General features: G+C 41.2%; 1 protein-coding gene across 4 annotated transcripts in view; it reads left to right on the top strand.

Moving 5' to 3' along the window:
- Window positions 1-12,865, top strand: part of TPK1 (thiamin pyrophosphokinase 1) — a 257,388-nt gene that overhangs the window by 48,694 nt on the left and 195,829 nt on the right. For 3 of the 4 annotated variants that reach the window (XM_036011004.1, XM_036011002.1, XM_036011001.1), the window contains exon 3: window positions 1,818-1,889. The exons of the other annotated variant lie outside the window; for it this stretch is intronic. In XM_036011004.1, the coding sequence (XP_035866897.1) occupies window positions 1,818-1,889 (72 nt within the window). The remainder of the gene's footprint in view (window positions 1-1,817; window positions 1,890-12,865) is intronic. 4 annotated transcript variants of the gene reach the window in all.

The raw sequence follows: 12,865 nt of genomic DNA, 5'->3' as shown, positions 1-12,865 counted from the left end.
CCAGGAGGTGGGGGTGGGGGGTGAAAACCTCACTGAAGCGAGTTTTGCTGAGGGTTGAAACAGAGAATGGGGCCTGAAGATGGTGTAGGGCAGAGGGACCGTCTAACTGCCACCTAAACCAGGGGGTGTCACTGGGCTATTTCACATCGCTACTCTGGGTGCCGGGGATGGCTGGGGGGCAGGAGAGATGTTGCAGAGAAATACCTGCCTGTGTCTGTGTTTACTTTCTCAGAAGCAATTTCTTCTATGACTTACCAATTCTTTGTCTATTGGTAATTCGACTATTTTTAATAGACTTTGGTATGGGATATTTGTTCAGAGCTTTTTAATAGCTTTGCTTTGTCCATATGCAATTTATTTCCTCAAAGGACAAATTGACTTGACAGTTTTGATTTCCCAGTGTACACTTAAAAAATATCCTGTTATATATAGAAGTTGTGCAATATGAAAATGAACCTCCATGCCCTGGAGTTTTCATTGTTTAATTGAAATACTTTCAGGGATGAGAGATTCATAATAATGGTTTTTGGTTCTCTGACAAAACAGGTATTTTATACATAATGACTGATAAGTGTTTTGGCTAATATTGATTTTATCTGAGTTCCACTATTTTTTTTTTAAACAGAGACCATAAACTCTTGGTAACTTGCTAATGCCTTTCAGTAAATTTTTTCTGTTGTAAATTGTGTTTCATTTCAATGTATTTTCACTGAGAGTACTGGTCTTTAATCCTTTTTTAAAAATCTTATACCATATCAGTTAAAGAAGAAAGTAAACCATTTATGTTCATTTATAAAAAATTACAAATAATTTTTATGGTGTGCTATACATATTTTTTTCACAAAACAGTAATTTAAAAGGGCAAGATAAAGTTGAATAGTATGTTAAAATAATGTTGCTATTTGTGATAGCTTTGCATAATCATTAGCCAATCTTTTAAGGTATCGTACCAGGTTCTCAACTTTGGGTACCGATTAGCACTCTTGGGATGCTTTTTAAAAATTATAATGCACAGGCCTAATTCGGGAACATTGATCAGGATCTCTAGGGAAGCAGGTTTGCTTTGGGGTTGTCTTTTTTTTTTTTTTTTTTAATCCGTGACTGATACGCAGTGAGGTTGAGATCCACTACTCTGTGTACTTAAGGGTAGATTTATCATTTGTGATAATTGTTATAAATCCAAAGTTCACACCATTTTTATAACCAACTTACCACCCTTCTTTCCTTCCACTCTTCCCTTCTTCCTTCCTTCCTTCCCTCCCTCCCTCTCTCCCTCCCTCCACTAAATTCTTGTCAACACTGGCTAGACTGCACTTGAAGCTTGTTAAGAGCCACCTGTAGGAGGTACAAATGATCAGTTCTGCCATTTTCCTGTATGATTATGCTTGACAGAATTTGTATTGTCTTCAGTATGTGTAGAAGAATATTTTAAAACTACTCAGCCATTTTGTGAAGATTTGTTTATGTAAAAATCTGCCATTTTACTTTTCCTGGGCACAGTAAACTGCAAGAAACAAAAGTCACCCAATTGCTTTTATGATTAATTGTTTTGTATAATAAATTCCTTTTTTACAATAAACTTCCTAATAATAAATATAGTGATGTGATGGACATATTAAGTAAAGTAGATACGGTTAATCTATAGTGTCTTTTAAAATTAAGATATGAAGAAAAAAATGAGTATGAGAGATTAACTGCAGTTGGAATTTGGCTCTATGTAGGTTGAAAATCTGGACTCATGGAGTATGATTCCAGACTCAAATGAGGGGCACAAATAAACTCAGTTTACTTTGTATTTTCCTTCCTTTTCTCCACAGGAAATTTGAAATTCTGCCTTGTGATTTTGAATCAGCCTCTGGACAGAATTTTTCGTCGTCTTTGGAGCAAAGGTAATCTTAATTAGTATGTATACTTCTTTCCTTTCTTACTCTACTTGGGATTGATTGACTCTCAAATATCCTGGAACCTAAATGTAATAGCAAACAATGGATTTCATAATGAGGTAATTTACTTACTGAATTATCAGCAGAATTCATTATTGCTTCTCTGTTAACTTGTTTATACCTGTGGTTTCCTCAGCATGGGGCCCCCAAGGGCAGAATCACAAAACAGCATCACTCGGTGTATTTCAGAACTACTGTGTAGGTGTTCATCCCGAGTTCTCAACAGCTGTTTGTTCAAGTGTAAATATTTTTGGCACAGTGACAGCAGAAAGCATCTGCAAATCTTACTGTTTTCAGCTTCCAGTACTAAGATATCTGCAGGGTGACCAGATCTGCTGAATTAAAAAAGATATGTTACCAGTATATTAGAATCCACAAGGATGCTGGAAAGTGTAGTTAAAAATGGAATAGTTTCACAGAATTAATACTCTTGAGGTTTGTGTAAGAAACTGGCTTTATTAACTTTTTTTAAATTCTTTGACTTTTAGAGCATTAACTCCAGGCTAGAAAGTAATATTAAATATCCTTTGTTGTTCTGAACCTCTGCTTTTCCATGAAATCTTGGGTTCCGCACCTGCCTCTTCCCACAAAAGGGATACTTCTGCTAAGTTATCAGTGTGAGTTTTAGGCCAAATTATAGAGAGGTAGAAGAACTTAATTCTCAATATATTGATGCATATTCTTGATCCTCTTTTCTCATTGCGGACTTCTTAGTATTCTCAACATTAGGGTTATATCTCTCAGAAATGCAAACATACTGTTAATAAGCTTAATATGTGGATAGAAGGAATAGATCATTACAGATTTTTGTATAATGAATTTTCATGTCTAATACGATTGTGATGAAAACTCTTGGTATTCTAAATTTAGCCATCTTTAAGTTAGCCAACTTAAAATCTCACATTGTATTTGCCCTAGAATTGCCCTTTAAGCTGGAAATGTATTTAACCATTAACCTATCTTTCAATGTACTTACTGCTTTCTTACTTGTAATTAGGTAGTTATTTGGGTGCTGTAAACGTGTAAGGTCTTCTTTGTCACATTATCTCTAGTGCCTAGTCTGTGACCAGTACATAATTGCTACTGATTACAATAAGTGAAAGAGTGAATTTATTATGTTAATATCGCTAATAAATACCAAAGTACTATGGGTACATTCTTTTCATCTGAACTTATACCAGGTTTTATTAAATTAGGAAAGTGTGTGAACAACTGTGTTTTATTTCAGATGTTAGAAATGGACAAAGTAATGATTGATAGGATCTAATGGAAACCTTGGGTAATAAAAACTACATCTTAGGAGGTCTTATATTTGGGGGAGGCGAGGGTTCCTATTTCGCACAAGGTGTGAAATGACGTATGTTTTGAGCTGATTGAAGTTCCTCATTTCCTAAGTTTTTCTGTAGAGAATTTGATTTGAAAAACCCCCATGCCTGACAGATACCCACTAATCAATTACTTTGCATACAAAATGATCACGTGGTCAGTGTGTCTCCATGGAGTGTAGGAAGGGTATCTAAGGTGTCAGATGTACTGAAGTGGTTAGAGAACTCTCATTTCCACAAGAACTTTTGTCTAGGTTATTGAAGTGTTCAGTTCTTTCATATACACCTCTGGGACAACTCTTGGCTTTTGGGATCCTTTAATCATTACAGAAAGCAGATCTGTTCATAAATGCTAAGGAATGGGGGAATAGGGTTTTTGTCATTCTCGTAGCAGAAGCTGTGATTTTGTGTTTGTTTCTCTCCTCTTCTGAGAAGAGGCATTTGGACAGTTTTCCATTTGTCCGAGAGAGATCTGGGAAGAAGTCCGGGACAGCGCTGTGGTTTGGGGTTTCGGCAGTGAGCAAGGGCTGCAGGCCGCCAGGCCTGGGACTCGTTAGTGCATTTCTGTACCTTCTGTTCTGCGGGGGGTGAAGACGGCGAGAACAGAAATCAAGTGGTAAAAGCTGGCTGTTAAACCAAAACACGGCAAAATTTGAAGGCTTCTGCATAGTGTAAGTCTGTCATGTGAAATTGACAGTCTAACTTGGCCCTCTGCCAAGGGCTCTCAAGTTGAGTAAGTGTTTCCTGGGATTTGTTTCAGGGAAAAGACTACTCGAAGATTTATTTTCTGGGTTTCTTCCTACAATGTTTAAGTGACATGCCACAAAATTTGGTTCCAATGATGAAAAATAGGACTCAAGGGAGACTAAAAGTAGAAAAGTTTTAAAATGTATTTTCTCTTTAAAACCTCATGATATCTCAATGATATTCGTGGCCACAAACCTTGGAATAGATCCCTACCGGTCCCAGAATTCTGTATCCTTGATTTAGTATGCACATATAAAGTAAGTACGTAGTAGGTAGGTAGGTAGGTAGGTAGGTAGACAGACTGATGAAAAAAGGCATACAGGTAGAAAAGTAGTTAGTATCTAACTTTTCTATAATTATCAAAGGTTATTGGCATTTGTGAGTGGACATTGATTGCCCTTAGATTTCTTAACCTTTTTTTTTTTTAAACATCAGGCATTCTCTTCCAGTAAGTATATTTCTTACCTTGAAATATGTGGTAAGAAAAGAAATAGGCATGGCTATGTTTGAACAGCTCTGCTTACTTCTTGTGGTAGGTCAGGTTTTCTCAGCTTGGGGTCCTCAGACTTACCAGGGTCCTCAAAGACAGTAGGAGAGATCACCTAGCTACATAAAATTGAAATACAAAAAAGAAGCATCCTAACAGATACTCATTTACTTGGGATAAGGTGGCATAGATTGACCATATATAGGTTTGTAGGAGCTGGACTTCTTAAAGTGTACCTCATTTTTAACTTTACTTCTTAGCCTTTTCATGCCTCCTCCATATGACCCACGAAATGTGGGGACCGTGTTCATTAGATTACAAATCCATGATCAGATCATGTTAATGCCGCGTGTTTAACTTCAGTGGGATCCTTTTTCCCTCTGACAAAGAATTGCTTTTCCTTACTTGACTTCTGTCTTTTTCAGTTCAGTAACAAATCTTAAGATCACACCAGAGTATGGGCAACATATTCTGTTGTGTTTTTTGTTTGCTTTTTTTTTTTTTTTTGGTGGAGAGGATGAGGCTCAAGTCATAAAATATTTCACTGATCAGGCAGGTCTTATACGTTAAAGGGAGACACGTGTGGCAATTCGGGACTCGAAATATTAGCAAGATCTCTGGTTTTATAACATTAGTTTTCCCTTCTCTGTTTGATATTGACTGATACCTGTCGATGGCCTTCTGTGGGAGGAGGTGGGTGACAGGTGGGGGAGACACCTGTGGGCTCTCCGCTGTGGCCAGAATGGAGAGTAGGGCGCCCGTGGCCGCCTGTCCCTGGTGAGCGTGTGAGAGGCCCTCCGAGCCCCGGGTCCCTGGAACGACCACGCTCCGTCCCCGCTTCTCAGCAGCTGGGTTTACTGTGGTATTTGGTGAACTGACTTTACTTTGCTCATGTCTATATGTGTTTCTTTCTTTTAAACAAAAACACCTTACCTGAGTAAAGCACGTTTTAATAGAATTGCGACTAGCTCGCTAATCACACTGACGCGTGCTAGTGAGTAGTGTTGCCGTCAGATTTAAGTTCCAGCGACATCTGCTGGGGACCAGCTTGTTGCTTCAATAGTGGCTGGTTGTACTGGCCCTTTGCCTTCTCAAGTTATATGCGCGGGACCCTGTAAGCCTTTTTTTAACTGGTACTTGATGTGAAGCTCAATCAAAGTTAGCAAATTTATATTAGGGAAAGTTTTTTTTTTTAATTTCCTTTTTTGTTCCCATTTCTTAATTCTGTGGGCCTCTATCTCACTTTTGGCCTCCAGGATGTTTATTCTCATTAAAATAAGAGAAATCAGATACCTGTGATTTATATGTGTGTGTGTGTACACATATATACACACACATTATATATAAATACATATAAATGCGTATGTTTATATAATATATGTATATATACAGATAATGTGCATGTATATATGCATATATTTATATCATGTACATGTAATGTATATGTACATATATGTAGATAATGTATATGTATACGTGCGTATATTTATATATACATATATGTGTACACACATATATTGGTATGCTTTAAAATGCTTGGTATCAATTGATATTTTAATCCTATTAAATATATTTGTGTGCATCATCCCTGTTAGAGGAATTCCAAGGGAAGCATGTTTTGATAATACCTTATAATTTAGAAACCACCTCAGAGCTGTTCCTAAAGCTAACTCTGGAAGGGCCTTGTGTGTGTGTGTGTGTGTGTGTGTGTGTGTAAAGAGTGTGTTTCTAATGCAGTGTTTTCTGTGGCCTCATATCCCACTGCTGTCCCTTCCTATGTACTTAGTGACTGATACGGAACTGCCTTTTTATTTTTATTTTTTTTTTGCCAAAAATAGATGTTTATTCACCTTGCAGACTTCCACTCCTCCTTTAAAGTCCAGCTCCAATGCTGCCTCTTGCGAAGGAAGGCTCCCTTACCTTGCCCAGGTAGAGACAGATGGTCTCCCTGGTATTTCTGTCGTGTTCCTATTACTACCCATGTCACCGCATGCCTCTTTGAGGATAAGCTTCTTGAGAATGGACACAAAAATGCTTAGGTGAAGGTGTTTTCCTTTTAGCTCCTGGGAGAGTAGCCCAGGGGGTCGTTACTGTAGGTCATCTGGCAGTTGCGGAAGGTCAGTGTCTGTATTTGGTGCTTTCTGGGTCCTGGAAACCCGCTTGGCCTGATGTGAACCGGCAGGAAGTTCTCATTAGTTCTCATTCTCTCTCTCTCCCTCTTTCTTTCTTTCTTTCTACCCTCCGTTCCTCCTCCCTCCCGCCCCCCTCTCCTACTCCTCCATCTGCCCTAGGTGTGCCTCTGGTTCTCAGACCAGGTTGGGTCCCTTTCCCATGTCTGCTCACGTGAGTTCCATCATTCACTTTTTCCCCTTTGCTCTGTGACTCCCAGATGCTTATCTGGTATTTCCTGTTACAGCCGGTAAGAGCTGATATTTTTATTAATGTATCCTTCTTTCCTCATAGCTCATGTGCAGGGATTTATTCTATTTTTGACTCTGTGGTTATGTGCCTTTGACAGCGGGAGTGCTGACAAATGTGCCATTAAAATACAACCCGTATTCATGAAGGTGTTATGATAAGGTGCATCTTTTATGATACGAAGGATATAACATTATTCAATTTAACCATATCCTTATCTTCTAACCCTAGAGTCTAAAGAGATTTATCATATTTTTGTTGTGATCTTTGTAAAAACTCCTTTAAAGTAATTTTTGTGAGAACTGGAGCTTAACCTTCCTTTTGAGAACATAAAAATGCTTGGAGAATGCTTCAGTGTTTCCCTCGACTTCCATCTTTAATTACAGAAGTGTGTGTGCATCGTAAGCATTTAAAACATTACAGTTTATAATGAAAAAGTGTCAGTCCCCATTTAACGATATTCCCTTTATTGTTTATTTATGCTTATATTTTTCACTATCTCCCCTGAAATGACCTTTAGCCATCAGTTATGGTAGTGGGAGAACTACTGCTGCTAAATAGGAAGACGTCCTTAAACCGGTGATTGCGGCCCCTGTAGTCTGCGCTCTGTAAAGGCTCTCGGCACAGACTTGCCAACTGGCTGGCTTTGTGCCGTGGAGGTCTGTGCCCTAAGCGGCCTGTGAGCGTTTAGTGTGGCCAGGAAGGGCTTCCCAGCCAGCACGGCCTCCTTCCCTCACTCGGGTTTGCTCCACGCTCCACTTCCCCACCCTTTGTGCCTAGGGTAAGCCTCAGTGGAGTGAGCCTGAGGGGCTGTAAACAGAAGAGCAGGAGCACGTTACTAGCAGTGGGCCTTGCTAGAGGGCTGGGCCGCGGTGGTGTGGTGTCTCAGGGAAACGGACTGAAGGGACAATGGCACAAAACACAGGATGCCCCTCTGCACTAACCAGCTGGCGGACTACTACATAAACCTAGGACACATAAGTAAAACATCACCGTCCGGTCAACCGTCCCAAGGCAAACTTAACACTCTGCATTTCTCTTCTTACGGCCCATGGCGTCCTGCTCTTGAAAGGGGCAGCATCATTGTTCCGGGCAGAGTACTCGGGGTGTGGGTGGCCTTCCCCGAGACGCAGACGTTGTCATGTGCAGCCACTCTGCCCAGGTACTCACGGTGGAGAAGGAAGGCCCAGCTGCCTCGTCTGCACTGCAGGGCTCACGTGCAGCTTCCCCGTCCGCCTAGAGGTCTTTGGAAAGGGCAGGCTGTGGAGAGGCCATCAGAGGAGGGGGGACATGGCACTGTCCCCCTTGGTTTTCTCCCATGATGAGTAGTGTTTCGTTCCTTTAAGAGTCTGGAAACGTGAGTGTTTACCTTGGCCCTGCTTTAAAGTTTCAGCTGCACGTACTCTTAGGTGTCAGATAAGTGTCTGTGGTCCTGTGTGTATTAAATGTTTGTCCCGCATTGCTGAGTGGCTTCTCCCATGTTAATACTTGTATCAAGGCCACATCTGACTGTTTACTTAGGAGGTTATGCTAGCTAGTGAATACGGGTGAGTTAAAGATTATTTCCGCTGGTCACTGTCTGTGTACAGTTACGGATTTAAAAAAAAAAACAAACTTGGCTATTTTTTGTGGTACGAGTCTTCCGAGGAGCTGATCCTCTCTGAGCTTTTAGTTTTCTAGTTTTAGCTGCTTGAGTATGTGGGAAAAAAATGTGCCTGGGAAACAGAAGAGTTAGTGAGAGTGTGGGCCTTCTGTACCGCCTCAGTGGGAGAGAGAGGTTGGCTGGGAGAGAATGTCTCCACACTCTTTCTATGTCTAGAGTTACCTGCTGGTGGTCGGGACAAGCTGAATGGGGTAGTGTAGGGGAATCGTGGGGTAAAACAGTTGTTTAAGCTAGTAGGAGAGCAGCAGTGGGGGAAAGAAGTACCTTTAGAAAAAAACATGCTCAATAGAACACATTCAGTATGAAATGACTGATACATCTGCGGGCAGTGTCCATGGAAGTGAAACAGTGAGACCTTCTGAAAAGGCCTCTTTGCCATCTAGTCATCATGAGTTTAGCTTTTAAGGACTTGCTGGTTGTAACTACCTGGGTAGGTACAATATCATGTGCATTTTTGTCATTCAAAGGCACCCCAGTCAAGACCCAACAGATATGTTAGCTTGGAAAATTATAGGTTTTAGGGTATTCATGTTTCAGTTAGAGTGATCTGGGATCTCGGAGGGATCTGTTCTAGTTGCAAGTAGCTAAGTCATTACGCTTAAGAATCCTGTAATTGTTGTAGGCTTATCACCCTTTATTGAACTACCAAATCGACACTACTTGGTCATTCCCTGTGCTTAGTGTTTCACAGAACTTACGCTGTGAGCAGATTGCAGTGAACACTGCGCCAGAGATCGGAGGAGCAATTCGCACACTTGGTTCAGGCCCGTTAAGCAGAAAACAGCTGCACACAAGCTGTAGCCCCTGTAAATAAGGCTGGGAGACCTACACCAGCCACACAGAAACATTTAGGGACTATAAAAAGGTTCTTTAACTATTTAAGACATTTCAACATATTAGTAGCACAGATCAAAATATATATTGTTTGCTGTGAGGCCAGAGACACATTTTGCCACTCCCACCCCCAGCGTGCGGGTACATGTCCGTTGAAGCAGACCTGGTGTCCTTCTGGCCACTGGAATCCAAATACCGCCCGATAGTGTGGCCCTCTGTGTCGCTTTCTTTCCCAGCGTCCACTCCCGTGCCTTTGTGTTGTGTTGTGTTGTGTTTTAATAATCATGGGATTGTAGGGCGTTTAGGGATTTGCACCAGAATTTCAAGTACTTTTATTTGTGGAATGCTTTTGTAAACCTTCTGCTGTACGTCCTGACTCCGTGGTACTTTATGTGAGCTGTCGCGTGTTGTATTCTGTAAGAGAAAGGTCATTTTTAAGTACCAAGTTTCACAGCGTTACATTTTCCAGTATGTTTACTGAGAGGCAAAACAAATGTCATATTTTGTTTTGTTTTTTAATCTATATTTTGTTTCCGCACTGTCTGTGTCAAGCAGCGTACCAGGACTGGATGCCAGTGAGAAGCACACTCGTCCTGTTGGTAAAGAGCCTGCAATCTGGTGTCCGACGCACACAGCCCCGCTGTGTGTGTGCGCCAGAGCCTCCCCTGCAAATGCAAGTCTGTTACTGTTGTGGACTGAATGGCTTTCACCCCAAATCACACATTGAAGCCACAAGCCCCAAGTGGCAGCATTTGGGGATGGCACCTTTGGAGGGGCAGTTTAGTTCAGTAAGGTCACAGGGTGGGTCCTAACGCAGTAGGGCTGGTGCGCCTAAGGGAAAAGACACCAGGGATGGCACTCCCTGAGGAAAGGCCATGCGAGGACGCAGTGGGCCGGCCGCTGTCTGAAAGCCGAGGGGAGAGGCCTCGGGAGAGACCTCCCCGCTGACACCTTGATCTCCAACTTCTACACTCTACAACCGTGAAAAATGAATGTTGGTGGTTTGTTACCCGGCTCTGTGGTATTTGGCTATGGGAGCCCCAGCAAACTAATACTGTTACGTAGAAGCCTTCTTGGCAAGTTGAGAATTATTCAGCTCTCTCTTCCCAGTAGAATAGTATCGACCTTAAAGGCCCACTTGATTTGTAAGTCTGGTGCCAGGAATTACTATAGACAGTCCTGGTCTTACCTTAATATGTTGTAGCTCCAATCAATTACCAATAGTCATTGAACTTCCCTTGGATTCAGTGCTGTAGCCTGAGACTGATACATTTCACCGACTTCAGAAAACAGTAGAAATAATCCATATGTTAATATTTATTTGATGCATATTATCAGAGTTTGGGAAATCAATTTTGGGTGCTTTAAACAGAGACAGAAAAAAGTATAGATCAACAGATTAAAGCTCAAATTTAGATAACTCAATTATCCATGATTATTTTGGGCATTGATCTACTGCCCTTTATAAAGATGAGAAGAATTTGCTTCTCCCGTGAAACTCCAGTTGGAAAGATTCATTGAATTGCTTTGAGCCCATCATATATTTCAGTCTGGGCATTGTGTAGGTCATTTCACAGGAAGGCTGCCCTTAATGGGAATTCTCCCCTACTCCCGAGCGGGGCGCAGCCTGTTTGCAGTACGGTGGCCGCAGGAGAGGATGCATTCCATGATTCCGGCCCTTCCCTGGGCTGCCACTGGCTGCTCGTCATGATTCACGGCATCATGTATTCTTCATGTTCACTCACACATAGGACACAGCAAGGGCAACAAAGGGGCATTATCTTTGTACTGGCCAGAAGGGGGCGGGGTTTGTCATCTTGAAGGGAGGAAAAATGACAAATATAAACAGAAGCTTGTAGGAGGATGGGTGTGAATGTACATAGAAAGCAAATTTAGGCAACGTGACAAATATAAATACACCAGCTTAAACAACTGAATATTTATTTCACCCAGTGGATTTAATTGCTCTCTCTTATCTGTATGGCTTATCCATGTCCATATGCTTAAATTTACCAGCTCCTCCTTTGCTTTAATTATGTAGACAGAACTATCGGTTTTATTTTCCTTAGTGTCAAATTTATTAATCTCAATTATTTACTCAGCCAAAGCTGTCCTTGAGAAAATGAGCTTGCAGCCATAACATGTGGTGGGCCTCTGAGTACTGTCTTCCAAATACCATCTCTTGTTGCTGGAGATGAGGGAGGAACTCAGGGCGGGCGAGGGTGGGTTTACGGTTGCCGGTGCAGCCGTAACATTCCAAATGGAACGCTGTGGGCAGTTTTTATGGGACACTTTTAGCAGAGGACCCCAAAACAACTCTTACTCCATTTGTGCCTTTTTGTGTCTTGCCTTACATAACAAAGCAAAAAAAATATTAATGCTACAAATTAGTCTAAAACTAGTCCTTTTAGCATTTCCCCCCAACAGTAACAGAATTGTAAGCATCCTTTAATAACTTCCTAATGTTTTCTTGGAGAGGTGACTTAGTTACCTTCTTGGAGTATAAAAACAAAAATCCTTCTGCCTTCTGGGCTTTAAAGAAGCAACACTTCTTTCCTCCCCAGGAGAAAAATAAATCTAAAGGAATATGCAAGCTTTTGTATTTTAAATAGTGATCTTTTCATACTTAACAGCATTAAAGGCTATGAATGGATCCCTCTATATGTGTTGAGTTAAATGTGGTGTAGCATGGCTGGGAGGGCCTACTTATACAAGGATGTTTTTATTTCATGTCTGCCTTGCAGGGTGTTGGGTCCTGTCCTGCCCACTGTCCATGGAGACACCTGGTCCATGCCAAAAAGGTCTTTGACGTTCGGTCCTTGGTGTATGCCATTATAGACTACCAAGGGAAGCAGGATTATTATTGGCAGTTAGAGCCGTTACAGTGTTTGGACCAGTAAAACTCGATCGCACTTTTATGTGCTAACCCTGTAAACCAAAAGTGTAGCTGAAAACGTTCAGCTATATAGGCTCTTTGAACCCAGAGGTATTTTCTAAGAGTGGACACTTTCGAAAGGACCATTTGGCGTGGACCAAATATGCTTGTGGACATTTTTTATTGGACCAGATGTCAAGGACCTTTCCGCATGGACCGAATGTCTCCGTGGACGTTCGGATGGGAACAGTGTGCTAATCCACATCCGGGGCATCTGTTACTGTTCAACAAGTGTGCAATAGTGAAGTCACGTCACCCAGAATCCTGAGACCTCTCACAGTCACTGGAGGCTTTCTTTCTGTATCGTTCATGCAGTCTTAAAAAATTTGAGGTTGTGGTATGAATGTTTATATTTTTCTTTATTAAGCAGAACTGGTACTTAAGTGTCTGGAAGGAAGATTGAGCTATGGAATACCCATATTCCTTGTCAAAAATATTTAGTTATGGCAAGTTTTGATTACCTGTATATTTCAGCAAACTAGAATATTTCTCTGGTAACCTTACTTTAGAAGT

The sequence above is a fragment of the Phyllostomus discolor genome, chromosome 10, assembly GCF_004126475.2.
Source record: "Phyllostomus discolor isolate MPI-MPIP mPhyDis1 chromosome 10, mPhyDis1.pri.v3, whole genome shotgun sequence".
Classification (NCBI taxonomy): Eukaryota; Metazoa; Chordata; class Mammalia; order Chiroptera; family Phyllostomidae; genus Phyllostomus; species Phyllostomus discolor.
This window is presented reverse-complemented; position numbering and strand designations above follow the sequence as displayed.